At 50.2% G+C, this 27,711-nt stretch overlaps 1 protein-coding gene across 3 annotated transcripts in view; it reads right to left on the bottom strand.

Annotated features, from left to right (window-relative positions):
• Positions 1–27,711, bottom strand: part of SCNN1B (sodium channel epithelial 1 beta subunit) — an 84,695-nt gene that overhangs the window by 8,004 nt on the left and 48,980 nt on the right. For 2 of the 3 annotated variants that reach the window (XM_010358212.2, XM_030925679.1), the window contains 6 exons: positions 25,352–25,670; positions 20,964–21,237; positions 18,555–18,745; positions 6,243–6,346; positions 2,781–2,944; positions 2,373–2,480 (listed from right to left, as the gene is read on the bottom strand). In XM_010358212.2, the coding sequence (XP_010356514.2) occupies positions 2,373–2,480; positions 2,781–2,944; positions 6,243–6,346; positions 18,555–18,745; positions 20,964–21,237; positions 25,352–25,662 (1,152 nt within the window). In that variant the 5' untranslated portion in view covers positions 25,663–25,670. Of the gene's footprint in view, positions 1–2,372; positions 2,481–2,780; positions 2,945–6,242; positions 6,347–18,554; positions 18,746–20,963; positions 21,238–25,351; positions 25,671–27,471; positions 27,537–27,711 lie in introns of those variants that run through there. The other variant, XM_010358211.2, reaches the window with a different exon arrangement.

Raw genomic sequence — 27,711 nt, 5'->3', positions numbered from 1 at the left:
GCTGGAGTGCAGTGGCGTGATCATAACTCTCTGCATCCTCAAACTCCTGGGCTCAAGCGATCCTCCCGCCTCAGCCTCTGAGTAGCTGGGACTACAGGTGTGCATCACCATGCCCCACCAAGCTGTCTTATATTCTTGTAGACCTCTCTGTCTCATCTGGAAAGCGGGAATCCTTCTCAGGCCCTGTGATGGAGGCTGGGGTGGGCTCAAGCCAGCTCCTGGTTGGGGTGGCCATGGGGATGGGCAGAGCTCCTGATCAGGGCCTGGCTCTTGGCTAAGTTTTCTGGCCTGGGTGGCTACCACACCAGAAGAAACGAGAGGCACAGTTTTCCTGGAATGAAGTTTCTGGGGCTGGCGCCTTCTTCTCCATGTTTCCCACCTCCCTGTACTGCCCTGTCTGTCTGTCTGTCCCTCCAGAGGCTCAGATGATGGCTAGAGTTCTCCATAATGGGCAGAAGTCCCTCCAGACGTGAGGTGGCCAAACCAGCCAAGCAATGGGTGGGCAGGTGGGCACCAGGAGGGTCATTTCCTGTGACTACAGGGAAAGGGCAAACCATGCCATGCTCGGGCACCCAGACACTGAGGCAGGCATTGGGCTGCCCTCTTGTTATGCCTCAGTGCACTGATCTGCCAACGCAGACTGGGCTGGAGAGGAAGTATCAGCGAGTGGTCATTTTTGTCACCTTTGCAAGGATTCAATCTGCCCTCTCCAAGGGGGCCAGGACTAGGGGCAGGTCTGGGTTAACTCTAGAGATCAGGACAAGATCAGGACAAGAAGGACGCCGCCAGCTACAGCAAAGAGGATTGAGGGCAGATACAAAGAGGGACTTCCAGTGGGTGCAGTGGCTCATGCCTATAATCCCAGCACTTTGGGAGGCCAGAGTGGGAGGATTGCTTGAGCCCAGGAGTTCGAGACTAACCTGGGCAACATAGCAAGACTCTGTCTCTGCAAAAAATTTTAAAAGTTAAGAAATTAGCCAGGCACAGTAGCTCATGCCTGTGGTCCTGGCTACTAGGGAGGCTAAGGCAGGAGGATCACTTGAATCCAAGAGTTCAAGGCTGCAGTGAACTATGATGGCACCGCTGCACTTCAGTCTGGGTGACAGAGCAAGACCCTGTCTCTCTTTTTTATTATTTTATTTTTTGAGACAAGGGTCTCGCTCTGTCACTCAGGCTGGAGTGCAGTGGCATGATCTCAGCTCACTGCAACCTCCACCTCCCAGGTTCAAGCAATTCTCTTGCCTCAGCCCCCTGCGTAGCTGGGACTACAGTCGCGTGCCACCACGCCTGGCTAAAATTTTTTTTTTTTTTTTTTTTGTCTTTTTTAGTAGAGACAGGGTTTTACCATGTTGGCCAGGCCGGTCTTGAACTCCTGACCTCAAGTGTGATCCACCTGCTTTGGCCTCCCAAAGTGCTGGGATTATAGGCGTGAGCCAGCATGCCTGGCAATCTCTTTAAAAAAAATAATAATAAAGACTGGGCATGGTGGCTCACGCCTGTTATCCCAGGACTTTGGGAGGCCAAGGCAGGTGGATCATGAGGTCAGGAGTTCAAGACCAGCTGGCCAACTTGGTGAAACCCCATCACTACTAAAAATACAGAAAAATTAGCCGGTGTGGCAGCGGGTGCCTGTAATCCCAGCTTCTCGGGAGGCTGAGGCAGAGAATTGCTTGAACCTGAGGCGGAGGTTGCAGTGAGCTGAGATCATGCCACTGCACTCCAGCCTGGGTGACAGAGCGAGACTCCGTCTTAAGAAAAAAAAAAGTGGGGGGGACTTCTTAGGTAAATTGATGATGTATTTGAACTGGGGTCTGTCAATCCCAATTTCCTCATTCCTAGAATGGCAATGATAATAGCATCTACATCTTAGGGTTGTAGTGAAAGTTAAATGATGTAATATATGTAAATTACTTACAACAGTGACTACCTAACACATGGTAAGCCTGCTATTATTAGTTTATCAATAAATGTTGCTGTCATTAGTATATTATGGATTCATGGGGGGAGGGGGTTGAAGGACTAAATGATGATGGAATGTGTTCCAGCCCTTAGCACAGCATTTCACACACAATGAAAGCTTGATGGTGTTAGCTGCTATTTTTTGTTTTCATCTTGGGAAACCCCAGAGTAAGATCCCTATATTCCCCTGGACATCCCCAAGGGCACACCTGCTCAAGTGGGGATGAGAAGCGGCCAGCCCTAGGCCCTGGTGAGAGAGCCCAGGAAGGTGACTGGTCCTACAGGCCCAGGGGTGCCCCATGGCCACCTACAAAAGCCCAGCAGAGCCAGCCAGTTCTCCTGGAGAACTGAGGCCTCCACCCCATAAACCCGGACAGGGGCCCCGGGGCATGAGGCGTGTGCCGCCTTCCCACCTGGATGGAGTAGGTCGTGTTGTAGTCACTGTAGAAGTTTTGGACGGGGACCTCGGAGCCATTCACGGTGCATGGGCTGTAGGGCTCCCCCATGCGCTGAAGCTTGTCCTGGGTTTAGAGGGGTTGCTTGAGGGGGGCCCTGGTCTCTCCAGGAAACCCTTTCTGCACCTGCCTTCCATCAAGTATGCGGGGATAGAGGGCTGTGGACCCCTGCAGGTGCCAGAGGGGGCGCCAGAGGGCTCACCTTCCCCTAAAGCTTGGCCACCCTGCGGGGGTTCCAGCCAAAAGGAAGGCAGGCCAGGGCTGGGGGGCCCGGATCCCCTCCTCCCAGGCCAAGGGAAGTTGGCCCTGGACAGGTGGGCCCCCACCCTCAGACCCTCTAGGACTGCCCTTGGGCTCCAGACATACCACGAGTACCCCGATGGATGTCTCTGTCCCCGACATGGCATAGATGCCCTCATCTCTGATGAAGGGGTATGACCTCTGCTCGTGAAGCATCAGCCTGACCCCGGCCGTGGATGTGAGGAAGGGGACGTAGTCTTCCTGGCCTATGTCCAGGATCAACTTCAGGCCTGTGGGGAGGGTGAGGTGAGGGCTGCCTGAACTTGTTCCTGAGGCAGAAAGGAGACCCCACTACCCACTTCTCCAAGCTCCCTCCAGCCAGGGGACCTCCAGGGACCGCCAAGGAGGCTGGCTCCATTTTGCAAAAACTCAGTACTCAAATATTGCTTGCCTTCTGCAAAGCCCCCATCATCTCCAATGCAGGCTCTGACGTAGCCTCCTCCCTGGGTGTCTCTTGCCTCCCCATGATCTCTTTTCTGATCAGGAGGTAGATCTAGGAAGCACAGCATGGCCATGGCCCACCCGCATCACAGGTGCCCTCACTGTCGCTGTTCAATGCCTCCGAGCTTCTGCATGCCTTCCTCCTGCTGTGCCTTTGCAAATGCTGTTCCCTCACTCTGGAGTGCTGTTCCCTCACCTGGAGTGCTGTTTCTTGCTCTGGAATGCTGTTCTCTCACCTGGAATGCTGTTCCTCAATCTGGAGTGCTATTCCCTCGCTCTGGAATGCTGTCTCTGCCCCTTCCCTTCCCCCTAGAAACACATGCTCTTCCTTCAGATCTCAACCAGCATCACTTCCTCCAGAAACCTTCCCTGATGCCTCAGACGAGGTGTCAGGGTCTTGGTTGTATGCTCTCCTTAGCCCCGGAACTTTCCTTCCTGCCTCATTTGTGTGATTCTTCTTTTATTGTCTGTCTTCCTTCCCCACTCGACTGTTAATCAAGGGAAGGGACTGGACCCAGTCTCCCATGCACCACAGTCCTGAGCTCTGTGGAGCTGAGTCTGTCTGGTTAGGACAATAAGGGCTAGTTGAGTATTTGCTGCCTGCTGGGTGCTGTGCTAAGGGCTTTATTAAACATGAGCTCCTTGGCTGGGCACGGTGGCTCACACCTGTAATCCCAGCACTTCGGGAGGCTGAAGCAGGCAGATCACTTGAGGTCAGGAGTTCAAGACCAGCCTGACTAACATTGTGAAACCCCGTCTCTACTAAAAATACAAAAATTAGCAAGGCATGGTGGCAGGCTCCTGTAATCTCAGCTACTTGGGAGGCTGAGGCAGGAGAATTGCTTGAACCTGGGAGACAGAAGTTGTAGTGAACTGAGATTGCACCACTGCACTTCAGCCGGGACGACAGAGCAAAACTCCCTAACAAAACAGAGAAAAAAAATACAAAAATTAACTGGACATTGTGGCGCATGCCTGTAATCCCAGTCACTTGGGAGGCTGAGGCAGGAGAATCGCTTGAACCCGGGAGGCGGAGGTTGCAGTGAGCCAAGATCGCACCACTGCACTCCAGCCTGAGCGTGAGCGAGACTCCATCTCCAAAAATAAAATAAAATAAACATGAGTTCCTTGGATGCTCACAAGGGCCACATGATGGAAGTACTAGTATTGTCCCCACTTTACAGATGGAGAAATGGAGGCACAGAGAAATGAAAGGACTTGTCTGAGGTCTTCCAGTGAGGAAGTGCTTTTGCTGGGTGTACACAGCAGCTGGCTGCCTGACTATAACCATCTGCCTCTGGAAGTAAGTTGACTGGCACCTCTGTGACAGTGCTTTCAGCAGCACGGGGACTAAGTGAAAGGCACTCAGCTCACCTACCCCACTCTTGGCCCCTGATGGTCGCTGAATGACAGCCTGCCTCTTGGTGGCTGCAGAGATCAGAACCTGAGAGATGGGAGGAGGGATCCGCTCCCACCTGTGCCTGGCGCACAAGCCCAAAAACCACAGCCAGCCTGAGTCTGCCAGCCCTTCTCTAGGGGTCCATGCAACAACTGAGCCCCGAGGGAGGGAGATCTGTCATCCACCATGCCCCATTTCCTCACTTCCACGGATTCCTTCAGCTTCTGTGTGTCTCTTTCTTTAAGAATTGTACAGCCGGGCACGGTGGATCACATCTGTAATCCCAGTACTTTGGGAGGCCAAGGAGGGCAGATTGCTTGAGCCCAGGAGTTAAAAACCAGCCTGGACAACAGGAGGAAACCTCATCTCTACAAAAAATTAGCCACCTGCAGTCCTAGCTCCTCAGGAGGCTGAGGAGGGAGGATCACCTGAGACCAGGAGGTCGAGGCTGCAGTGAGCCGTGACCATGCCGTTGCACCCCAGCTTGGGTGACAGAGCGAGACCCTGTCACAAACAAACAAACAAAAAACCAAAACTGTACACCAGAGGGGCAGAGAGACTAAGAGACTAAGTGTTATGTGTTTCTTCTCTTTTTCTAATTTGTATAAATGTGAGTGGTACAAGCACACTTTTGTTACATAGAGTTATCGTACAGTGGTGAAGTCTAGGCTTTTAGTGTAACCTTCACTGGAATCCTATATACTGTACTCATTAATTTCTTGCCCCTCACCTGCCTCCTACCCTCCCATGCTCTAAGTCTCCGATGTCCATCCTTCTACACTCTGTGTCCACCTGTGCACATTATTTAGCTCCCACTTACAGGTAAGAACACGCAATGTCTTTTGGTCCATGTATTAATTGCATGATCCTGGACAAGTTGTTTAAAAACTGCTCAGAATACTCAGCCTACATGGAGCATTTCCTACTTCCTAGGCAGTTGAAATAATTTACCACATTGCATCGTAATGACTCACAAGGCATATACTATTTACTCATCATAATGGCTCACAAGGTAGATTGGATTTACTATACTAAATGCTCTGCTCTGCTACTATATACTAAGCTATGAATAGGGAGACTAAGGCTTTGAGAAGGTTGCTCTGGAGCTCAGGAACACCCTGCAAATAAATGGTGGAGCTGCAGTGGTGCGATCATGGCTCACTGCTGCCTTGACCTCCCCAGCTCAAGCGATCTTCCTGCCACAGCCTCCTGAGTAGCTGGGACTACAGGTACATGCCATCATGCCTCGCTAATTTTTGGACTTTTTTTAAGAGATGAGGTTTCACCTTGTTGCAACCAGGCTGGTCTCGAACTCCTGGGCTTAAGCAATCCTCCCACCTCGGCCTCCCAAAGCATTGGGATTACAGGCATGAGCCACCATGACTGGCCGAAGCTTCAGCTCTTGACCACGAAGCTGTGCTGCTTCCAAATCCTCACTTTGCTCATCAGCAAAATGGGAACACCAGTTGCTACCCAGGGATTCTGAGCATTGTGGGAGGGAATGGCTCAGGAAGCGCCTGGCCTGGCCTCCCCTGGCACACAGCAGAGCCTCAGTAGTGGTCACTCCGCTTGATGCCGGCATCGGTCCCCGCTCAGGCCCACCCTGCAACAGCTGATGGTCTTTCAGTCCCACATCGTAGGGGTGGTTAAAGCCTCTTGGCTCTGGCCCAGGATAAACCAAAACTCACCGAATTCAGTTCCAGGGTTGGCCGAAGGAAGTGCCTTCTCTGTCATGCCCCAGTTGAAGATGTAACAGTTGCCATAGTGAGGGTAGAAGATGGACGTGAAATTCCTAAAAGAAACAGCATCAGCTGCAGGGCAGGTTCCACCACAGACAATGCCTTCCCCGACTGTCTGCTTTCCACCCTTCATTTCCTCCTTGGAGGGGCTCCGAAAGGGAGAGGTGAGCAACAGGTCATTCTGTCCATCCTCTTGCAAAAACCAGAGAGGGGATTCCCAGGCTCCCTTGGGAAAGCAGGGGAAGGGAATTTCTCTGGAGTTGGGGCTCAGGCTCTCTGGTTTAGCTATGAGTTATGAAAAAGAACTTTCTGGCTGAGCATGGTGGCTCACGCCTGTAATCCCAGCACTTTGGAAGGCCGAGGTGGGAGGATCGCTTGAGGCCAGGAGTTTGAGACGAGGCTGGGCAACATGGTGTAGACCCTCATCTCTACAAAAAATACAGAAATTAGCCAGGTGTGGTGGTGCATGCCTGTAGTCCCAGTTACTTGGGAGGCTGAGGTGGGAGGATTGCTTGAGTCCAGGAGTTCGAGGCTGGAGTGCACCACTGCACTCCAGCCTGGGTGACAGAGTGAGACCCTGTCTCTAAAAAACAAAAACAAAAACAAAACAGCAACAACAACAACAACAACAAAAGAAAAAGAGCTTTCTTAGATGTTTTCATCTGTCTCACATACACCCCAAAAGAGGCACATCCATGTCCTCACCCTCAGAACCTGCGAGTGTGACCTTATTTGGAAAAAGGGTTCTTGCAGATGTGACTAAGGATCTCCAGATGAGGTCATCTTGGATTATCCAGGTGGGCCCGAAATTCAATGACAAGTGTCCTTGAGAGACACAGAAGAGAGACAGATACAGAGGAGAAGGGTCACTGAAGACTGAGGCAGGGGCTTCAGACACAAGCCGAGGAACACCTGGGCCCACCAGAAGGTTCAGGGGAGGATTCCTCCTTGCCTTTTCTGTTGACGGGTGTGCTGGAGTTCATCAAACCCTGTTCGGTCAACGTGCATGTTCTCAAGTCTCCAAAGTAAGCAGCTTTAAAAAATATCTCTTGATGTTTTTATATTGTTCTTTTTTTATTTATTAAAAACAAGAGGAGGTTGGGAACCGTGGCTTATGCCTGTAATTCCAGCACTTTGGGAGGCCAAAGTGGGAGGATCGTTCGAGCCCAGGAGTTTTTTTGTTTGTTTGTTTGTTTTGAGACAGAGTCTCAGTATGTTGCCCAGGCTGGAGTGCAGTGGTGTGATCTCACTCCAGGCTGAGGAGAATCTCAGCGATTCTCCTGCCTCAGCCTCCTGGTTGCTGGGATTACAGGCACCTGCCACCACGCCTGGCTAATTTGTGTATTTTTTTTTTTTTTTTTTTTTTGAGATGGAGTCTGGCTCTGTCGCCCAGGCTGGAGTGCAGTGGCCGGATCTCAGCTCACTGCAAGCTCCGCCTCCCGGGTTTACGCCATTCTCTTGCCTCAGCCTCCCGAGTACCTGGGACTACAGTAGAGACGGGGTTTCACCGGGTTAGCCAGGATGGTCTCAATCTCCTGACCTCGTGATCTGCCCGTCTCGGCCTCCCAAAGTGCTGGGATTACAGGCTTGAGTCACCGCGCCCGGCCTAATTTGTGTATTTTTAGTACAGACGGGGTTTCATCATGTTGGCCAGGCTGCTCTTGAACTCCTGACCTCAGGTGATCCACCCACCTTGGCTTCCCAAAGTGCTGCGATTACAGGCATGAGCCACTGCGCCCAACTGAGCCAAGGAGTTCGAGACCAGCCTGGCCAACGAATTGAGACCCTGTCTCTTAAAAAAAAAAAAAAAAAAAGCCAGGTGTAGTGGCGAGTGTCTGTAGTCCCAGCTACTTGGTACTTGGGAGGCTGATGTGGGAGGATCACCTGAGCCTGGGGAGTTTGAGGCTGTAGTGAGCTGTGATTGCACCACTGCACTCCAGCCTGGGCAACAGAGTGAGACCCTGTATCGAAAAACAATAAGTTGTAAAAAATTAAAAATAAAAACCGGAAGGAATGAGAGTAAGTACATCAAATAACACACACACACAAAACGTCACCTGCCATGCAGTATTGTCTTTGAAGCCTTATACTCCAGAGCAAACTTTCACTGAGTGACTTTTATGGACCAGGCCTGTGCTGAATCTTTCTGTGTACATGATGATCTCATTTAATTCTCAAAATAACCCCACGAGGGCAGGTGTTATTTTCCCACGTTTTCAGATAAGAAAGCCATTTCCTGTATCTTTTGTCTCAGCCGGTGGCCTTGCAGAATGACTTGGGTACAGGGCAGGCTGTGAAATGGGATATGGGGGCTGCCCCAAGCTCTGCCACTGTCAACAGATTTCAGCTGCTTACTCAACCTCTGAGCTTGGGTTTCCTCCGTGGTGCAAGGGGAAGCAGGAAGAAACCACATTTTTCCACCCAATAAATGTTTGTTGAGGTGGGTGCTGGGCTAAGGACACCGAGCAAAACAAGACAGGGCTGCCTTTTGTAACTTCCAGTGTGGCTGAAGACAGAGAGTGGAATCCTGTCAACCCCCCTCTCCTTCCAAGATGTGATTTTCCTATTTCTTTTTCTCTTGTATTTGGTATTTCTTTCTTGGGTCGGGTCGCTGACTCTTGCCTTCTGATCTGTCTTTCTTTTTTCGTTTCCTACTTCCTTCACTTCGTTTCCCCTTTCTTCTTCTTTTACTCTTTTTTGTCGTTTCCTTCGTCTCCTCCCCTTTCTCTCTTTTTACTTCATTCTGGTATTTTATTTGTTTCTTGTTTATTCGTTTGTTCTTTCTGGGGTCTATGTCTTGTCTTGCTTTTCTCTCTCTCTCTCTTTCTATCTCGAGATCTCTCTCTCTACTTCTTCTTCTATCTCTCTCTTCTCTCTTTCTTTTTTCTTTCCTTTCTTTCTTTCTTTCTTTCGTTCTTTCTTTCTCCTTCCCTCCCTCCCTCCCCTCACTCCCTCCCCCCCTTTCCTCCTTCCTTCTTCACTTCTCTCTCTTATTTCTTGAAAAAGTCTTACTCTGTAACCCAGGCTGGAGTGTACTGGCACGATCTTGGCTCATTACAACCTCTGCCTTCCCGTTCAAGCAACTCTCCTGCCTCAGCCTCCTGAGTAGCTGGGATTACAGGCAGGCACCACCACGCCCAGCTATTTTTTTTTTTTTTTTTGAGTTGGAGTTTCGTTCTTTCACCCAGGCTGGAGTGAAGTGGTGCCATCTCAGCTCACTGCAACTTCTGCCCTCCGGGTTCAAGTGATTCTCCTGCCTCAGCCTCCCGAGTAGCTGGGATTACAGGCATGTGCCACCACAACCAGCTAATTTTTGTATTTTTAGTAGAGACAGGGTGTCACCATGTTGGCCAGGCTGGTCTTGAACTCCTGACCTCAGGTGATCCACCCGCCTTGGCCTCCCAAAGTGCTGGGATTTCAGGCGTGAGTCACCGCACCTGGCCCTTCCACCAGTTGATTGTCTTCTTTATCAGATACATCAGAATCTGAAATCATCCCCCGCCTTTTTTTTTCTTGGTAGAGACAGTGTCTCACTCTGTTACCCAGGCTGGAGTACAATGGTGTGATCATAGCTTACTGCAGCCTCAAACTCCTGGCCTCAAGATATTCTCCTGCCTCAACCTCCTGAGTAGCTGGGACTACAGGCATGTGCCACCATACCCAGCTAATTTGTAAAATTTTTTGTAGAGATGGGGTCTTGCTATGTTGCCCAGGCTGGTCTTAAACTCCTGGCCTCAAGGGATCCTCTGGCCTCAGCCTCCCCAAATGCTGGGATTACAGGCATCCACCAGTGTGCCTGGCCTGAAATTATCTTCCTGACTTAACTGCTCACTTAGCTGTTTCCTGCTTAGAACATAAGCCCGGGGAAGGAGCATGACCTTGTCTGTCTAGAAGGCGAAGAGCTCAGAGGTCAAGAACATAGACCACAGAGCCAGCCTGGTTGATTTCAATTCTGGCTGTGTCCCTTAGGCCACTGGTGAGCTTGGGGATGGTTACTTCACCTATCTGTGCCTCACTTTCCCCATTTGTAACACCAGATAATACTGGCACTCACCCTACATGACCGTGGCAAGGGGTGGATGCCTAGCATACTGTAATACTCAAAAAATCTCGGCTGCTACTGTTCACAGCTCTGTGCCCAGGGTCTGATACAGAGCACACAGACACTCAGTAAATATTTGATGAATAAATTACAATAGGTGATAAGAGCATCTATAGAGATTAAGCGACACGTAAGTCCCAGCGGAGAGTGGGGAGCGGGTCGGGGAAGGTTTCTTGGAGGAGGCAAGGCCTGAGCTGAGACTTTATGAACAAGTAAGCGATAGCTAAGTCTACAGGGTGGGGAGGAGAAAGGGCTCACCAGGCAGGGACACAACACGGGCAAAGCCCCAGAGGGAAGAAATAGCTCTGGGCAGGCACCGTGGAGTCTATAAACTGTGTGGGATCAGGGCTGTGGCCACAGGAAGAGAACAGAGCAGAGCAAACCAGCTCAATCCAGGCACTGCTCTCGAAGGAGAGACCTCGCCCCAGGGCGCGGGGACACAGTGTTCCCAAGAAGCTGTCTTGGTCAGATGCAGCCTAGGAGCAGGAGGCTGCGTGGGGTGTGGCCGGATCCCCTCCTGCCCGCGCGAGGTGCTCTTGGTCTCCACGTGCGTGCCAACCATTTGCTTGCTGATAATACTCTTCACCTGGAGAGGCTGCTCCCAGGACTGGCTGCCTCTGGTTCCAGAGCCAGGTGTTTCCCTACAGAAATCTCTGCTGGGCCAGGGGCCAGGAATGCAGACAGAGACCAGCGAGCCTCCAGAAAAGACTGGGAAATAGAGCATCCTAGCAGGAAGCAGTAAAACAACAGTGGTACTGTGTGGTCAGAGGTCAGGGAAGACTTTCCAGGTCAGAAACTAGTTGGATAATCCCCAAATCAACAACCACCATAGTAATAACAATGCTTCAATATGCCCAGATCTTCGTTCCTTTATTTTTAAATTTTATTTAACTTTCTTTTTCTTTTCTTTTTTTTTTTTTTTTTTTTTTGAGATTGCCCAGGCTGGAGTGCAGTGGCATGATCTTGGCTCACTACAACCTCTGCCTCCCAGGTTCAAGTGATTCTCCTGCCTCAGCCTCCCTAGTAGCTGGGATTACAGGTGCGTGCCACCACACCAGGCTAATTTTTGTATTCTTAGTAGGGATGGGGTTTTACCATGTTGGCCAGGCTGGTGTCAAACTCCTGGGCTTAGGCAATCCTTCCACCTCAGCCTCCCAAAGCGCTGGGATTACAGACATGAGCCACCTGGCCCAGCCCCGATCTTGGTTTCTAAATACCATTCTTCAATTTAAAAAACCAGAGCTTGGGCGAAGCGTGTTGGCTCTCTCCTGTAATCCCAGCACTCTGGGCGGCTGAGGTGGGAAGATTGCTTGAGCCAGGAGTTTGAGACCAGCTTGGGCAACACAGGGAGACCCCATCTCTACAAAATAAAAAAAAATTAGTCAGGCATGTGATTGTGCTACTGCACTCCAGCATGGGCAACAGAATGAGACGCCATCTCAAAAAAAAAAAAAAAAAAACCAAACAGAGCTCTTTAGAGAAATGGCTGATTCTAGGGCGTGAGTATCCTGTAGTGCCAGAAAGTAGGCAAAAGTTAAAAAAAACCCACGCAGGTGAGTACATATCAAAGGCATATAGGTGCCAACTGACAGAGTGGCCAAAGCTAGAAGAATTTAAGCAAGAGAATAGATAACATGGAACTGGATTACAACCTAAATCTATAGGAGTCCATACTGGGTCAATAAATGATGGAATAAATAAGTAAATGGAGGAGAAGAAACAAGTCTTCCTTTACAGAAGAATTCCAAACAATATATATTCTTCTCTCTAGGAGGGGTGGAGCTCAGTGCTCCTTTCCCCCTGGGCACTCCCTTCTCCTTCCCCTGAGCATAGTCTGAATTTAGTGACTCCTTTCCAAAGTACAGAGCAAAGGCCAGCACAGTGGCTCGCATCTATAATCCTAGCACTTTTGGAGGCTGAGGAAGAGGATCACTTGAGCCCAGGAGTTGGAGGCTGTGGTTTTTCTGTAAATCTAAAACTATTCATCAATAAAAAGTCTCTCTAGGCCAGGTGCAGTGGCTCATGCCTGTAATTCCAGCACTTTGGGAGGCTATGGCGGCAGACAACCTGAGGTCAGAAGTTTGAGACCAGCCTGGCCAACGTGGTGAAACCCTGTCTCTACTAAAAATGCAAAAATTACGCCGGGCGCGGTGGCTCACGCCTGTAATCCCAGAACTTTGGAAGGCCGAGGGGGGGTGCATCACAAGGTCAGGAGATCAAGACCATCCTGGCTAACACAGTGAAAACCCATCTCTACTAAAAATACAAAAAATCGGCTGGGCGTGGTGGCAGGCGCCTGTAGTCCCAGCTACTCAGGAGACTGAGGCAGGAGAATGGCATGAACCCGGGAGGTGGAGCTTGCAGTGAGCTGAGGTAGTGCCACTGCACTCCAGGCTGGGCGACAGAGTGAGACTCTGTCTCAAAAAAAAACAAAAACAAAAACAAAAGCAAACAAAAAACAACAAAAAAAGCAAAAATTAGCCAGGTGTGGTGGTGCATGCCTGTCATCCCAGCTACTTGGGGGGCTGAGACACGATAATCACTTGAACCCAGGAGGTGGAGGTTGTAGTGAGTGGAGATCACGCCATTGTATTCCAGCCTGGGTGGCAAGAGCAAAACTCTGTCTCAAAAATAAATAAATAAACAAATAAACAAAAAACAAAGTCTCTCTCTCTATATTTTAATCTCACTCTGTCACCCAGGCTGGAATGTAGTGGTGTGATCTTGGTTCACTGCAGCCTCAAACTCCCAGGCTCAAGTGATCCTTCCCCCTCAGCCTCCGGAGTAGCTGAGTCTACAGGTGTATACCACCATGCCAGGCTAATTTTGTTATTTAAAATTTTTTTTTATAGAGATGGGGGGTCTCATTATGTTGCTCAGGTTGGGCCTTAAACTCCTGGCCTCAAGTGATTCTCCCTCCTTGGCCTCCCAAAGTGCTGAGATTAAGCAAGCCACCGCACCTGGCCAAAAGCCTTTTTATTTATTTATTTATTTATTTATTTATTTATTTATTTATTTATGATGGAGTCTCACTCTGTCTCCCAGGCTGGAGTGCAGTGGCACGATCTCGGCTCACTGCAACCTCTGCCTCCTGGGTTCAGCCTCCTACCTCAACCTCCTGAGTAGCTGGGATTACAGTCATGAGCCACTGCACTCAGCTAATTTTTGTATTTTTAGTAGAGATGGGGTTTCACCATGTTGGACAGGCTGGTCTCGAACTCCTGACCTCAGGTGATCTACCTGCCTCGGCTTCCCAAAGTGCTGGGATTATAGGCATGAGCCACCGTGCCCAGCCCAAAAGCCTTTTTTTAAAAAAAATGCTCCTATAATGTTTAGTACGTGCCAGGCATTGCAGTAGGTACTTCCATATGTTAACTCATTTAATCCCCCAATAATGCTATGTGGTTATTTCACTGTCCCCACTTTCCAGATGAGGAAACTGAGGCACAGAAAGGCTAAGTAGCATACCCAGCCACATACTGAGCTGACATTCAAGTCCAGGCAGTTTGGTGTTGGGGTCCACATGCGGCTCACATTTTCCAAATTCTGCAGCTGCTGCTTCTGGAGCGTTTGTCATGTTAGGAGCAGGACAGGATGGAGTCAGAGAGAGAGAGGGAGGAATCTAGGGCCACAGTGTCTGGGACCCAGCACCGGGAGGGCAGAGAGAGGCACATTCCCACAGTTGTGTCCAAGGCTGACTCAGGAAGGCAGGTGACCAGTCAACTGTGGGAGTGAGGAAGAGCTCAGAGGGCGGTTGGCTGAGATCTCTATGCTAAGGTGCCTGGGTGGTGCCTTTCACTGGGACCTGCCGAGGGCTGGGGAAATAGGCTTGGGAGAGGTGGGCAGGGAGGGAAGTGACGATCACCATTTCTGATGAGGCAATAGAGTGATGTGGGGTGGGCCTGGCCCACACTGCTGGCTCTGCCACTCACCAACTGTGTGACTTCAGAGATGTTACTTAACCTCTCTGGGCAGGTTACAGCAACTATAAAATGAGGGGGAAGGTTGGGTGCGGTGGCTCATGCCTGTAATCCCAGCACTTTGGGAGGCTGGGGTGGGAGGATTACTTGAGGCCAGGAGTTTGAGACCAGCCTGGGCAACATAGTGATACTCCGTCTCTTAAAAAAATAAAATAAGGGGAAAATAACAGTTCCTTTCTCATGGCTTTGTTGCCAGGGTTAAAGCAATTTTAACATGCAGAGTGCTGAGAATAGTGCCTGACACATACAGGGATGAAAAAGGCCCAGTAAATGTTGGCATAATTATTGAATTTGCATTCCTTGTCAAATGGGGGTTTTTGTTTTTGTTGCTGTTTTTTAAGAGAGTCTCCCTCTGTCGCCCAGGCGGGAGTGCAGTGGCACAATCTTGGCTCACTGCAACCTCCGCCTTCCGGTTCAAGTGATTCTTGTGCCTCGGTCACCTGAGTAGGTGGGATTACAGGCACACGCCACCACACCTGGCTAATTTTTGCATATTTAGTAGAGATGGGGTTTTGCCTTGTTGTCCAGGCTGGTCTTGAACCCCTGGCCTCAAGTGATCTGCCCGCTTCGGCCTCCCAAAGTGCTAGGATTACATGTATGAGCCACTGGGCCCGGCCTAAAATGTGGGTTATAAAACCATTATAAAAATAGTAGCTGGGCTGGGCACAGAGGCTCACTCCTGTAATCCCAGCACTTTCGAGGCCAAGACGGGTGGATCACGAGGTCAGGGGATCGAGACCATCCTGGCTAACACAGTGAAACCCCGTCTCTACTAAAAATACAAAAAATTAGCCGGGCGTGGTGGTGGGTGCCTGTAGTCCCAGCTACTCAGGAGGCTGAGGCAGGACAATGGCATGAACCTGGGAGGTAGAGCTTGCAGTGAGCCGAGATCGCGCCACTGCACTCCAGCCTGGGTAACAGAGTGAGACTCCGTCCCCCAAAAATAAAAATAAAAATAAAACAGTTATAACTATTATTTATTGAGCCTGGTAGTAGGGTCAGTTACTCATGCATATTAATTCACTTAATATTCAAAGTAACCCTGTAGGGTAGGTACTGTTCTCTCCCCTATTTTACAGAGGAGAGAAACTGAGGCATGGCAAGGCTAAGAAATTTGTTCAAGGTCACACAGCTTGTAAGATGGAGCCAGGATTTGAGTCCGGGTGGTCTAACCCCAGACCCCACGCCTTGACCCCTTCACTACACTTACCCCCTACCCCTCGCCACGGCCACAAGGCAGAAGTTATGTGGCCGATAGTTGGGGGTTTTACTGGCACATCAGCCATCTATTTTCCCTGTTTCTGCTAACAGTTCTTCAGCTTCCCTTGGGGGACCACCCGTCCCTCACCCTCAGCCTGTATGACCCAAATGGGGCTCCCTTTGGAGGGCTCCATGTTGACAACAGGCCAGCTATATCAAGCCCAGCCCAGCTACCTACGAGGTGCCCAGCACAGCTTTCAGGGCTGGGCTGTGTGTGGAACATAGGCCCTTGAACACCGGGATCCCATTCGATGGGGAGGGAGTTGACAGCAGGTTCACTTTCCTGCCCCACTCTCGCTCCTGGGCATGTTCTCACTGAGCAGATGGGCCATGCATTTGAAGTTGCAGTATTACAGCTCTCTTTCAGCTGAGTGGGTGAGATGAATGTGCTCGTGGACGTTAGAGTAGTCTGTTTGGTATCCCTAGCCTTATGGCAGGTGTGGTTGGCAGGTGTGCCCTGAGCAAAGGACCCCGGCCAAGAGAGTGAGGTTGAAACACAGACTGAGACTAGCTAGCCATGGGGTGGCCCTCAAGGAAGAGGGGGGCGCCATCAGTCAAATCTTCTACCTATGCGAACCACCTTTTGCTAATCTGTACAATGGAACGTATGTGCTGCTCTGCCCTGCTTAGTGGCCTTGAATTATTTGACATTGTGTGCAAGAACCCCGCCCATGTACGCCTGTGCATTTATTTTTTTCTTTTTGAGACAGAGTCTCGCTCTGCCGCCCAGGCTGAAGTGCAGTGGCGTGATCTCTGCTCACTACAACCTCCGCCAACAGGGTTCAGGTGATTCTCCTGCCTCAGCCTCCCAAGTAGCTGGGATTATAGATGTGCATCACCACTCCAGGTTAATTTTTGTATTTTTAGTAGAGACGGGTTTCGCCATGTTGGCCAGGCTGGTCTCGAACTCCTGACCTCAGGTGATCCACCCGCCTTGGCCTCCCAAAGTGCTGGGCTTATAGGCGTGAGCCACATGTCCGGCTGCACCTGTGCATTTTGTGGGGACAGAGGCCCCAGAGCTTTCTGAAGATTCTCAGTAGAGATTCTGGAAGGTTCTGAGTTCAGAGAGCTGCCCGCAACCACAGTCCCTGGGAGGTGAGCCTGGAAGCCTGTCACATGTCCATAGCATTAAGATTCAGCTAAAAGCTCCTTTCCACAGAGGCCTGAAGTGTAAGCATTGGAGGCCCCAGGTCAAGGAGGATACAACTGAATCTCAGAAACAGGACTGGCTGAAACCCAGGGTGGGGCCGAGGTGGGTGTGGCACACCCCACACCTGGAGGCTGGGTCAGGAGGCCCACAAGGAGCTCTGAGGCCTCAGCAGTGCTCCTGCCCATGCTCAGGCCTCCTTCCCACGTGCTTCTGCCAGCTGAGCTCTCTGGAGGCTGTTAGGAGGGGATAGAATGGAGACCCCCACTTTCTGGTTGTTCTAGAGACTGGGACAACACCTGATGTTCAGGCTCAGGGTTGGTTTGCCAGGAGCTGGGAGGCCGAGGAGGTGGGAATCTGTGGGTCAATTGCAAGAAGACCTGGACCTCCGGTTACCATTACCCTCATTCCACCAGTCTCTCACATTAAAAGTAATTAGGGAAAAATAATATTTACAGGAAATACTTATATAACCTTTTTTTTTTATTTTTTATTTTTTTGAGACAGTGTCTCATTCTGTCACCCAGACTGGAGTGCAGTGGTGTGATCATAGCTCACTGTAGCCTCGACCTCCTGGACTCAAGGATCCTCCCTCCTCAGCCTCCTGAGTAGTTGGGATTACAGGTGAACACCACCACATCTGGCTGGTTTTTGATTTTTTGTAGAGCTGAGGTCTCGCTATGTTGCCCAGGCTGTTCTAGAACTCCTGGCCTCAAGCGATCTTCCTGCCTTAGCCTCCCAAAGTGCTGGGATTCCAGGCATGAGCCACCAGGCCCGGCCTCATAGCCTTGTTCTAGGTGCTGCCATGAGCCTACTCATTTACTCTTCTCAATGACTCTATGAAGAAGCTACGATTATTGTTCCTGCTTCAGAGATGAGAAAACTGAGGGCAACAGATGCCTGGGTGCCCACCCTGATCCCCTCACTGGGCTGGTGCACCTACCCCCAGCTGCTAGAAGTAAGGTCTGGGAGGTTAGGAGACCCCACGCCGACCTCTTGGAAATGACCCACAGCCCAAGCTGGTCTCATGTCACTGTAGCATACGTCCATCCTAGCCCTGAACCCCATATACATAGATTCACACAAGTGGCCGCAACATTTATGCTCATGTGGACACACACACACACACACACACACACAGAGCCAGTTACCAACTCACTGGGCATGCAGAAAGGCCGGTCCCCTCCTTCAAGGGAGGACGACTCTATGGTTCAGTTTATGCTCCAGATCCTCCTACAGATCAAGCTGAGCCTAGACTTGACCTGAGACCACATCCTTGCTTAACTTTCTCCTCCCTCCTTTTAAAATTTAATTTATCTTACTTTTTTCTAGAGGCGGGATCTCACTATATTACCCAGGCTGGTCTTGAACTCCTGGTCTCAAGTGATCCTCCCGTCTCCGCCTCACAAACTGTTGGGATTACAGGGGTAAGCCACCCACTCACCACGCCCGGCCTTTCCTTTTTCTTTTTCTTTTTCTATTTTCTCCTTTTCCTACATGTTCCAAATCCTCCTTTCTTATCCCACTTTCCCTGCAGACATTTCCTAACACAATCCTCTCAATGCTTCCTGAGCAATTCAGTGCATCCCTGCCTCAGGATCTGCTTTCAGGAAACCGGACCTAAAAGACACTGAGGCACAGAAAACTGTGCTGCAGACAGCCAGTAAGTGATCAGGCAGGATTTGAACACTGGCAGACTGTACTCCCAACCGTAACACGCCACTGCCTTTCAGAGCAGGGGCCTGGCCAGGTGGGCTTGGGGTGGCTCTCACCGGTAGTTGCAGGGCTCAGCTCCAAACAGGCAGGCCAGGATCATCTGCTCGCCAGGGTAGCTCATCTCCACCAGCTCCTGCTGTGGCACCTGTGCAAAGATGTTGGTGGCCTGCAGGCTGTACCACTCTGTCACTGCCTGGGTAGCGCTGGTGAAGTTCCGGAAGGTGCACTGGGTCCCATTGAGGCTACACTGTGGAGGCCAAGAGGGGTTTTTGTGGGTGGTGAGGGAGCTGCTAGCAGGACCCCAGCCGCTACTCGAGGGGCCTAGCAGGGCAAGAGCTGTGCTTTGCCAGCCGTCCTTCTGGCTGCAACTTGGTGGTGGGAAACGTGTTCATACTCATGCTCACACATACTCAAGGGCTGCCGCCTCATACACAGCTGCGTGCCAATCACAAGATCCCCTCATCAGGCTGGTGCACCCACCCCCAGTTACTGGGGGTGAGGCCTGGGAGGTTAGGAGACCCCTCAGCAACCTCTTGGAAGTGACCCACAGTCAGTGACCAACTCATGGGCATGCACAGAGGCTGGTCCCCTCCTTCAAAGTAGGGTGACTCAGTGACTCAGTTTACAGCCACCAGCCTCACCCCTACTTGTACCATTATGCATGAGCAAAAACACACACGTGGTCATGTGTGCAGAGGCATGCACAGAAGATGCCGTCTCTCTGACCTCCACAGCCTCATGTCACTGTAACACACGTCCCTCCTAGTCCCGAACCCCATATACACAGATTCACACAAGTGGCTGCAACACTTATGCTCATGCGGACACACACACACACAGTTCTGATTCCTTTTCCAGCCTCTGCCAGAGACTTTCAGGTGCAGCTCCCCTGGCGGCCATGAAGACCAAGAAGAAACTCAACACACAGGAGACGCTGCCTCTCATCTGTCCTGGGAAAGACACAGATCCAGTCACCGAGTCCAACGTGGGTTCAGAGCACCCTTCCACCCGGTCACAGCCGGTGTCTCAGGACATCCAAGTCATCGCACAGGCACGGGGCAGACTTGGCCCTCAGACTCTGGCCTTGGCCACGAGGCTGCTGCTGGTTCTCCCTGCTGGAACCCGGGAGGCCGGATAGAGAAGCTTCCCCTGGCATTCTTACACCACCCTTCCCAACACGACCGGCCAGCCCACTCCTGGGGGCCTCCCTGCCTCCCCTTGGGGAGGTAATGGCAGCCCTTAATCCTCACTCTGTTCCAGGCTCTGTTCCCAGTGTCTTACATCTATAATCCCATTGAAGCTTCACAGCAATGCCAGGAGGTAAGTATCATTGTAATCCCCATCATCATGAAGAAATTGAGGCCCAGGAGGTTAAGGAAGGTGTGACCACAGCAGATCCCCCATGTGACGTTGGCTAGTTTGTGTGGAGAGGTGGGGACAAAGCAGTTGAGGAAGTCATAATGTCATGAGTGTGAACAGCAAGGCGGTGGCTCCCCCTCTGGGGAGTGTATGGTCCCCTCCTGGATCCCCATCCAAGACTGATCATCGGAATCACCAGGGAGCCTGTTGTCAATACAGATTCCTGGGCCTGGGCCCAGAACTGCTCACTCAGATTCTCCAGGAGTGGGGCCTAGGGATGTGCACTGTGACAGAGCTCCCATGGGATCCTGAGACACAGACAGGGGACCTTCTCCCCACTTCTAGGCTTAAGAACTAATGGCATCCCAGCCTCCCAGCGCAGGGCAGTTGTTTCTTGGCATCTGACTGTACTGCACAGCTGTGGCTTTTCACCTGCCCAATATTTATACCCCTATCTTTTGATAACAAGACTTGGTTCCTCCCTCAGGGAACCACCCTCCCCCTCGCTCAGTCCATGTAGTCTCACAGAGACTGACATCACTCCCAACTCCAGGGCACATGGCCCAGGACTGGCCAATCATGAGAGCCCCTGCTGTAGCCCACAGTGATTGGTTTAGGGGTGAGCATGTGACCTAATGAGTCTTCTCAGGACCTTTGCAGGGACGACAGGGAAAGAGGTCTTTTTCTGGGACGACTGCTAAGCAAGGGCACTGAAGGGACCCTCCACATGGAGAGATCTCGCCCGAGATTGAAGTCGTCTGAGAGAAAAGTGGAACCAAGATGGAGAAAGATTCTTGATGACCTCATTAGAATACCTGGATCCAGCCTTGCCTGAATGCAGTATACCTCTGGACTTCTCAGTTATGTGAGCCAATGAATTGCCTGTTTTGCTTAAGCTAGTGTGAACTGGATCACTTATACCAAAAGAGTCTTGACCAACATGCCAACAATTTCTATTTTTAAAAAATCTCTGCTAACAAGCAAAACAGGCTCTGGCTTCCATCTTATCTTTCCCCCAGCAAGACTCAAATTATTACAGAAAAGAAACACCCACCAGCCTCAATGGGTGGGGCCCATTGCTTGACATGTGCCTAGGGACCACTTACTAGTCTCATGGCCATTTTGCACCCATGGGCATTACAGATCTTTTCTGATGCTGAGCTGTTTGTTAAGCCATTGTGGTTATCTCCAAAGAGATCGAGGATCACAGGGTGGTGGGGGTTCCGTTCATCAATAAGGACCAGGGGTGTGTGGTTCCAGATGGAGGAGTTCAGGGTCCTGGTGGCATTGGCATGGCTTAGCTCAGGAGCCAGGATTCTCTCCAGGACAGCTTCCATCAGCTCATCCAGGTCCTTCAGCAAATGCTTGACTTTGGAATACCTGGATGGGGAGAGGGCTGGTTAGGGGGAGGAATGAATATCTGTAAAGCAGAGCAACTGAAATCTGGGACCCACTCTGTAGCAGTCTGTTTTCACACTGCTATAAAGATACTACCTGAGACTGGGTAATTTATAAACAGAAGAGGTGTAATTGACTCACAGTTCCGCATGGCTGGAGATAGGTCTCAGGAAACTTACAATCATGGCAGAAGGTGAAGGGGAAGCAAGGCATGTCTTACATGGCAGCAGGAGGGGGAGAGAGAGAGAGAAGGCACGCACAGGGGAGACTGCCACTTGAAAACCATCAGATTTTGTGAGAACTCATTCACTATCATGAGGACAGCATGGGGAAGCCACCTCTATGATCTAATCACCCACACCAGGTCCCTCCCTCGACACATGGGGGTTACAATTCGATATGAGATTTGGGTGGAGACACTGAGCCAAACCATGTTACTCCAGCATGGCTGCCACTATGTATAAGAACACCACCCCACCTAAGCACCTACCTCTCCATCCACCCACCCACGCATCCATGTGTCCTTCCACCACCCATGCACTCATTCATTCACCAACTTTTAATGAGCACCTACTATGTGCCAGGCACTGTGCAAGGCACAGATGGTATAGCAGCAAACAAGAGGGACCTGGTCTCTTTCCTTATGAAATTCACATTCAAGTGAGGAAGAATTGTAACGGCTCATGGTTATTGATAGCTTACCCTGTGCCAGGTGCTAGATGCTTTCCAGGTCTTATTTACTATTTGCCACAAGTCTGTTACCGTCCCCATATATAGATCAGGAAACTGAGCCTCCAGGAGTTGGTGTGATTTTGCAAGCTCACTCCACTGATAAAGGGCAGAGCTGAACTTAGAATCTGGGGTTGCTGGGCTGGGCTCCAGTGGGTATGTTTACGGGAGTTCTGAGATCTCCCTCCCAGGAGGGAGCAACTTTGGGAACAGGAGCCAGTTTCAGGAGAGAGAAAATGGATGGGACTGTGAGGCTGGCTCCAATGTCTTCCCTTAGCCCTCTGGAGCTCCCATGTTGGACATGGTGGCCAGTGAGAGATGGATCTATCAAGGAGTATCTCTGCCAGGTCCCATGGGGGCCCGGGCCCTGCACCCCAGTCACTTCATATCCAATTTCCCAAGACCCTGCCTCAGAGTGGGTCATTGAGGCCACAAGTGCCAACTCTGGCTGGAGGACTTCCTACAGGAGCATTAAGTTCTGGACAGAGGCCAAGGTCCCGGTACAAAGGTATACAGCAGCTGGAGCTAGCATTGGCCTTCTATGCCAGTTCCCTGACCATTAAATCTGTATACACAGGAATAGGAGGATCGGGAAGGGTGGTGTCTGTGCAGGCGGCGGTGTTATTACAGCCCAGATGTCCACAGCTGCTGGGAAGCTTGGCGGGTCACTCTGTGGGCTCCAGGTTTGAATCCTGGCATGCCACTTAATACCTTGGGCAACTTAACCTCCCCGAGGCTCCGTTCTCTCATCTACAAAATGCGGGGGCATAAATAAGTACTCCAGAGAATCGTTGGGAAGATTCAGTGAGGTGCTGCTTGTAAAGTGCATGGATCAGTGCCCAGACGGAGTGCTGTCGTTCCTATTATTATTAAAGGTTCTCTTGAGCAGCTCTAAGAAACCACCAAGGCAGGAAGAACCCCATTAATAGAAAGAAAGGACTTTCTGATAATTGGGAAAGTAATCACCGCACGTGAATTCCCTTCCAGGACTTTTAAAAACAGAGATGCTGTCTCACCATGTTGGCCAGGCTGACCTTGAATTCCTGGCTTCAAGTGATCCTTAAGCATTGGCCTCCCAACATGCTCTGATTTCAAGCCTGAGCCACTGTGTCCATGCCCAGTCAGGACTTTTTTCTTTTCTTTTCTCTTTTCTTTCTTTTCTTTTTCTTTTCTTTCTTTTCTTTCTTTCTTTCTCTTTCTCTCTCTGTTTCCTTCCTTCCTTCTTTCTTTCTTTTCCTTTCTTGCTTTTCCTTTTCCTTTTTTCTTTCTTTTCTTTTCTCTTTCCTTTCCCTTCCTTCCCTTCCCTTCCTCTTTTCTTTTCTTTTCTCTTTTCTTTCTTTTCTTTCTACAGGGTGTTGCTCTGTGCCCTAGGCTGGAGTGCAGTGACGAGAGCTTGGCTCACTGCAACCTCCACCTCCTGAGTTCAAGTGATTTTCTTGACTCAGCCCTCTGAGTAGCTAGGATTACAGGGGTGTGCCACCACGCCCAGCTAACTTTCGTATTTTTAGTAGAGAGGGGTTTCACCATGTTGGTCAGGTTGGTCTCGAATTCCTGACCTCGGATGATCCACCCACCTTGGCCTCCCAAAATGCCGGGATTATAGGCGTGAGCCACTGTGCCTGGTCAGGACTCTCTTTTGGATAAAAATGTTTTCTGTGACTCAGCCGTTCTTTCAGTTCCTTGAATGCACCAAGTTTCTCACTAGCTGCACCTGCCGTGTCCACCACTGGGGGCACTCTCTTCGCTCTATCTGGCCAACTTCTACTCATTCCTTAGGGCACTTTATTTTGTTTTGTTTTTTTTGTTTGTTTGTTTTTGGACTGATTCCCTGTCTCTCCACAACTCTGACTAGGTTGGGTCTCCTCATGTGTCCCCTTCACAGGCCTTGCTATCCAGCGGAGAACAGGCAACCTGGAAGAATGGTTAAAAAGTAGCAGCTCTGGGATCACGTCTGGCCTGGGTTCAAATCCCACAGACGTCCACTGTGTGTCTCCAGGCAAGCTCACTTCTCCGAACCTCCATCTCCTCACCTGTAAACTGGGGCTGCGACAGGAGTTCCCAATCCTAGGGTGCTTGTGTGGATTAGAATGACATCAGGTACCCAAAGAACACTGAACACAGTGCCTGGCATATCATAAGCATTTGTTGAAGAGTTGTTATTTATTTATTTATTTATTTATTTATTTATTTATTTAATTTTTGAGACAGGGTCTCGTTCTGTTGCCCAGGCTGGAGTGCAGTGATGTCATCTCAGCTTAATACAACCTCTGCCTCTCGGAGTCAAGCAATTCTCGTGCCTCAGTCTCCTAAGTGCCTGAGATTACAGTATTTTTAGTAGAGATGAGGTTTCACCATGGTGGCCAGATTGGTCTCGAACTCCTGACCTCAAGTGATCTACCCACCTCGTCCTCTCAAAGTGCTAGGATTACAAGTGTGAGCCACGGTGCCCAGCTGAGTTGTTTTATTTTTTATCATCATAATGATAATGAATTCGATATTTGTGAGGACAACTCTGTGGGGCCTGTTTTCTCTGGCAGGCTGTGAAGAGGACAAGGACTCTGTTTTGTTCACTGCTGTATTTGTGTTGCCTAGAACAGTGCCTGGCACGTAGTAGGTGCTCCACAAACACATGTGGAATTGATAAATAGGCACTGGCCTGCCTGACCAGAGGGTGCCCAAGGTTCTCTCTAAGCTTAGGAAACTTATGATTTTTTATTTTTAAGAGATAGGATCTGGCTCTGTTACCCAGGTTGGAGTGCAGTGGCATCTTCTTGTTTTTATTTTTAATTAATTATATTTTATTAACCTTGACTTGAAACTCAAGTGGTGCCTTCTCAGCCCACTGCAGCTTCGAGCTCCTGGGCTCAAGCAATTCTCCCACCTCTGGTTCCTAAGCAACTCAGACCACAGGCATGTGCCACCACGTCTGGCTACTTAAAAAAAATTATTTATTTTTTTTAGAAGTGGGATCTTGCTATGTTGCCCAGGCTGTTCTCCAACTCCTGGCCTCAAGGGATCCTTCTGTCTTGGCCTCTCAAAGTGTTGTTATTACAGGCCACCGCACCCGGCCAAAAGTTTATGAAGTTTGAATCTTAGTTGCTGCAAAAGGATGAAAGCAAATGGAAAGACAGAGAGGAGGAGAAAGAGAATGAAGGAAGGAAAGAAAGAAAAGAAAAAAAGAATAAGGAAGAGAAAGGAAGGAAGGAAAAGTAATAAAGAGGGGAAGGAAGGAAGAAAGGGGAGAAAGAAAGAGAAGGAGAGAAAAGAGAAGAAAGAAAAGGAAGCAAAGGAAAAGTGGCAGGGAACAAAAGAGAGAAAGGGAACCACCCGTCTGCTGAGGCCAGCTGTGCGCTCAGGGGCCACCTACTTGAAGGGGCTAGCATTGCAGATGGTGACGGCGGGGAAGTCCATGGTCTTGAAGCCTACGGAGAGGGAGATGCTGACCTCCCAGCTCAAGTAGGTCCTGATGAAGTTGCCCCACTGCCAGCAGACGAGAGCAGTGAAGAGCAGGGTGAGCAGGAACCACATGGCTTTCTTCTTGGGCCCCTCGCAGATGATACGCTTGGGGCCATGGGTGTTGGTGTTATTGCAGTACCACACCAGCAGCTCCTTGTACGTGTAGCCAGGGCCCTTCTGTAGCCGGTGCAGGCACTTCAGCAGGTACTTCTTCACGTGCATGGTGGCACCTGCAGAGAGGCATGGGGACGCACATCAGTTGGGACACCAGTCTTGCCTGCGACAATGTCCCAGTCACGTCCAGGAGCTGGGCAGCGGCACATCCCCGTTCTTCCTCCCTCTTTACCTTCCTTCCTCCCTCTTTACCTTCCTTCCTCCCTCCCTCCCTTTTTTCCTTCTTTTCTTCCTTCCTTTGGCTATCCATCATCAATCCATCCATCTAATCAACCAAAATGCATTTATTGAATGCCTACTATATGCCAGGCACTCAAATGGTCCTTCTGGACTCAATGAGCAAAATGGACAAGGTTTTTTTGCCTTGGACAAGGTTTTTTGCCTTCCTCTCCATGGAAATATGGAGAGGGGGCCGGGCGCAGTGGCTCAAGCCTGTAATCCCAGCACTTTGGGAGGCCGAGACGGGCGGATCACGAGGTCAGGAGATCGAGACCATCCTGGCTAACACAGTGAAACCCCGTCTCTACTAAAAAATACAAAAAACTAGCCGGGCGTGGTGGCGGGCGCCTGTAGTCCCAGCTACTCGGGAGGCTGAGGCAGGAGAATGGCGTAAACCTGGGAGGCGGAGCTTGCAGTGAGCTGAGATCTGGCCACTGCACTCCAGCCTGGGCGACAGAGCGAGACTCCGTCTCAAAAAAAAAAAAAAAAAAAAGAAATATGGAGAGGGCGGATTCATGCCTGGCACCTAAGTGTCAGCAATTTTTATTAGAAAATGGAGGTCTGACCAGGTCTGAGAGTCCTTGGAGAAAGAAAGAAAAAAGAAAAAAAAGGTGTTCTGTGGATATGAATTAGAATGGGGTGAGGTTGTGTCCAGAGCATTGAGGTTGGAGGGTATGGGTCATGGAGGAGGAATGTCAGAGCTTTCTGAGACTCTGTTTCCCATAGGCATGAGGGGGTAGGATTCTTGTGAAGACCACCAGTTACTTGTTACAGCACATGGGGTTTCTAAGGACATTCCTGCTTCCCCCTCCTTTCTTTCTGGACACAGAGCAGGAATCTGCAGCAGGAGCATCCCAGCTGTATTCCTGGAGCCCCAGTTGTATTTGATCTTCAAGGTCCAGACCAAAGGCCACCTCCTCCATGAAGCTCTCCTGACTCCAGGCTGGACCCTCGCCCTGTTCTGAGAGCCTTTCCCTTCTGGGGGCACCATGCTGGGCAGTGTGGTTCCTATGTGCCCAGCATCCTCTTCCCCTTGCTCTGATGTTTCAGGTGAAGGTATCTCACTGTCCCCTTCATCTCAGTTGGTGTGAGTTGCCAGGCTCATCTCTCCTCTTAGCTCTAGGAGATGTGCATGTGACCCAGACTGGAACATTAGGACTCAATTCTATTAGTTTATATTGGAATAACTAAAGGAGAGACGTCACTTTTAACTAAGCCTACTAAACTGAGATGGAGAGAAATTTCTAACATCACCATTTGAACACCTGGATCCAGCCATGCCTGAAGCCATTCATTCCTGCCCTCATCATATATGGGAACCAACACATTTTCTTTCTTACTTATGCATATTCAAATTGGATGCCTGACATTTGCACCTATAAGAAGCTTAACAGTAAAATAAATTGACCCTCGTTTTATCCTGTGTTCTAGTTTCTTGTGCCTGTGGCTTTTCCCAGGAGATCGAAAGTACCCTGAGGGTAGCAGCTCTATATCCCTGACAAGGCCCAGCACAGTGCCTGGCACTCCACCGAATATCCAGATGTAGAAGGTCAGACCTTTACATCTAAATAGAGATGTTAAACCTGCCCAAGCATGTTCATTCCTGATCCAATTATCTGACACAGTAACATCTCTCACCTTCCTTCCCCAAAAGGGGTCTTGGCCAAAGCATGAAGTGCTTTCTTCTCCAACTGCTTTCTTCTCCAACTTTTTTTTTCCCTCTCTCTCTTCTCTTTTCTGCCTCTCCTCTCTTCTCTCTCAACAGGCTCTTGTCACCCAGGCTGAAATGCAGTGGCATGATTTTGACTCCCTGCAACCTCCACCTCCGGGGCTCAGGTGATCCTCCCACTTTAGCCACCTCAGTAGCTGGGACTACAG

This window comes from Rhinopithecus roxellana, chromosome 20 (genome assembly GCF_007565055.1).
Source record: "Rhinopithecus roxellana isolate Shanxi Qingling chromosome 20, ASM756505v1, whole genome shotgun sequence".
Lineage (NCBI taxonomy): Eukaryota > Metazoa > Chordata > Mammalia > Primates > Cercopithecidae > Rhinopithecus > Rhinopithecus roxellana.
Note: the sequence above shows the minus strand (reverse complement) of the source record. Positions and strands in the feature narration are given on the sequence as shown.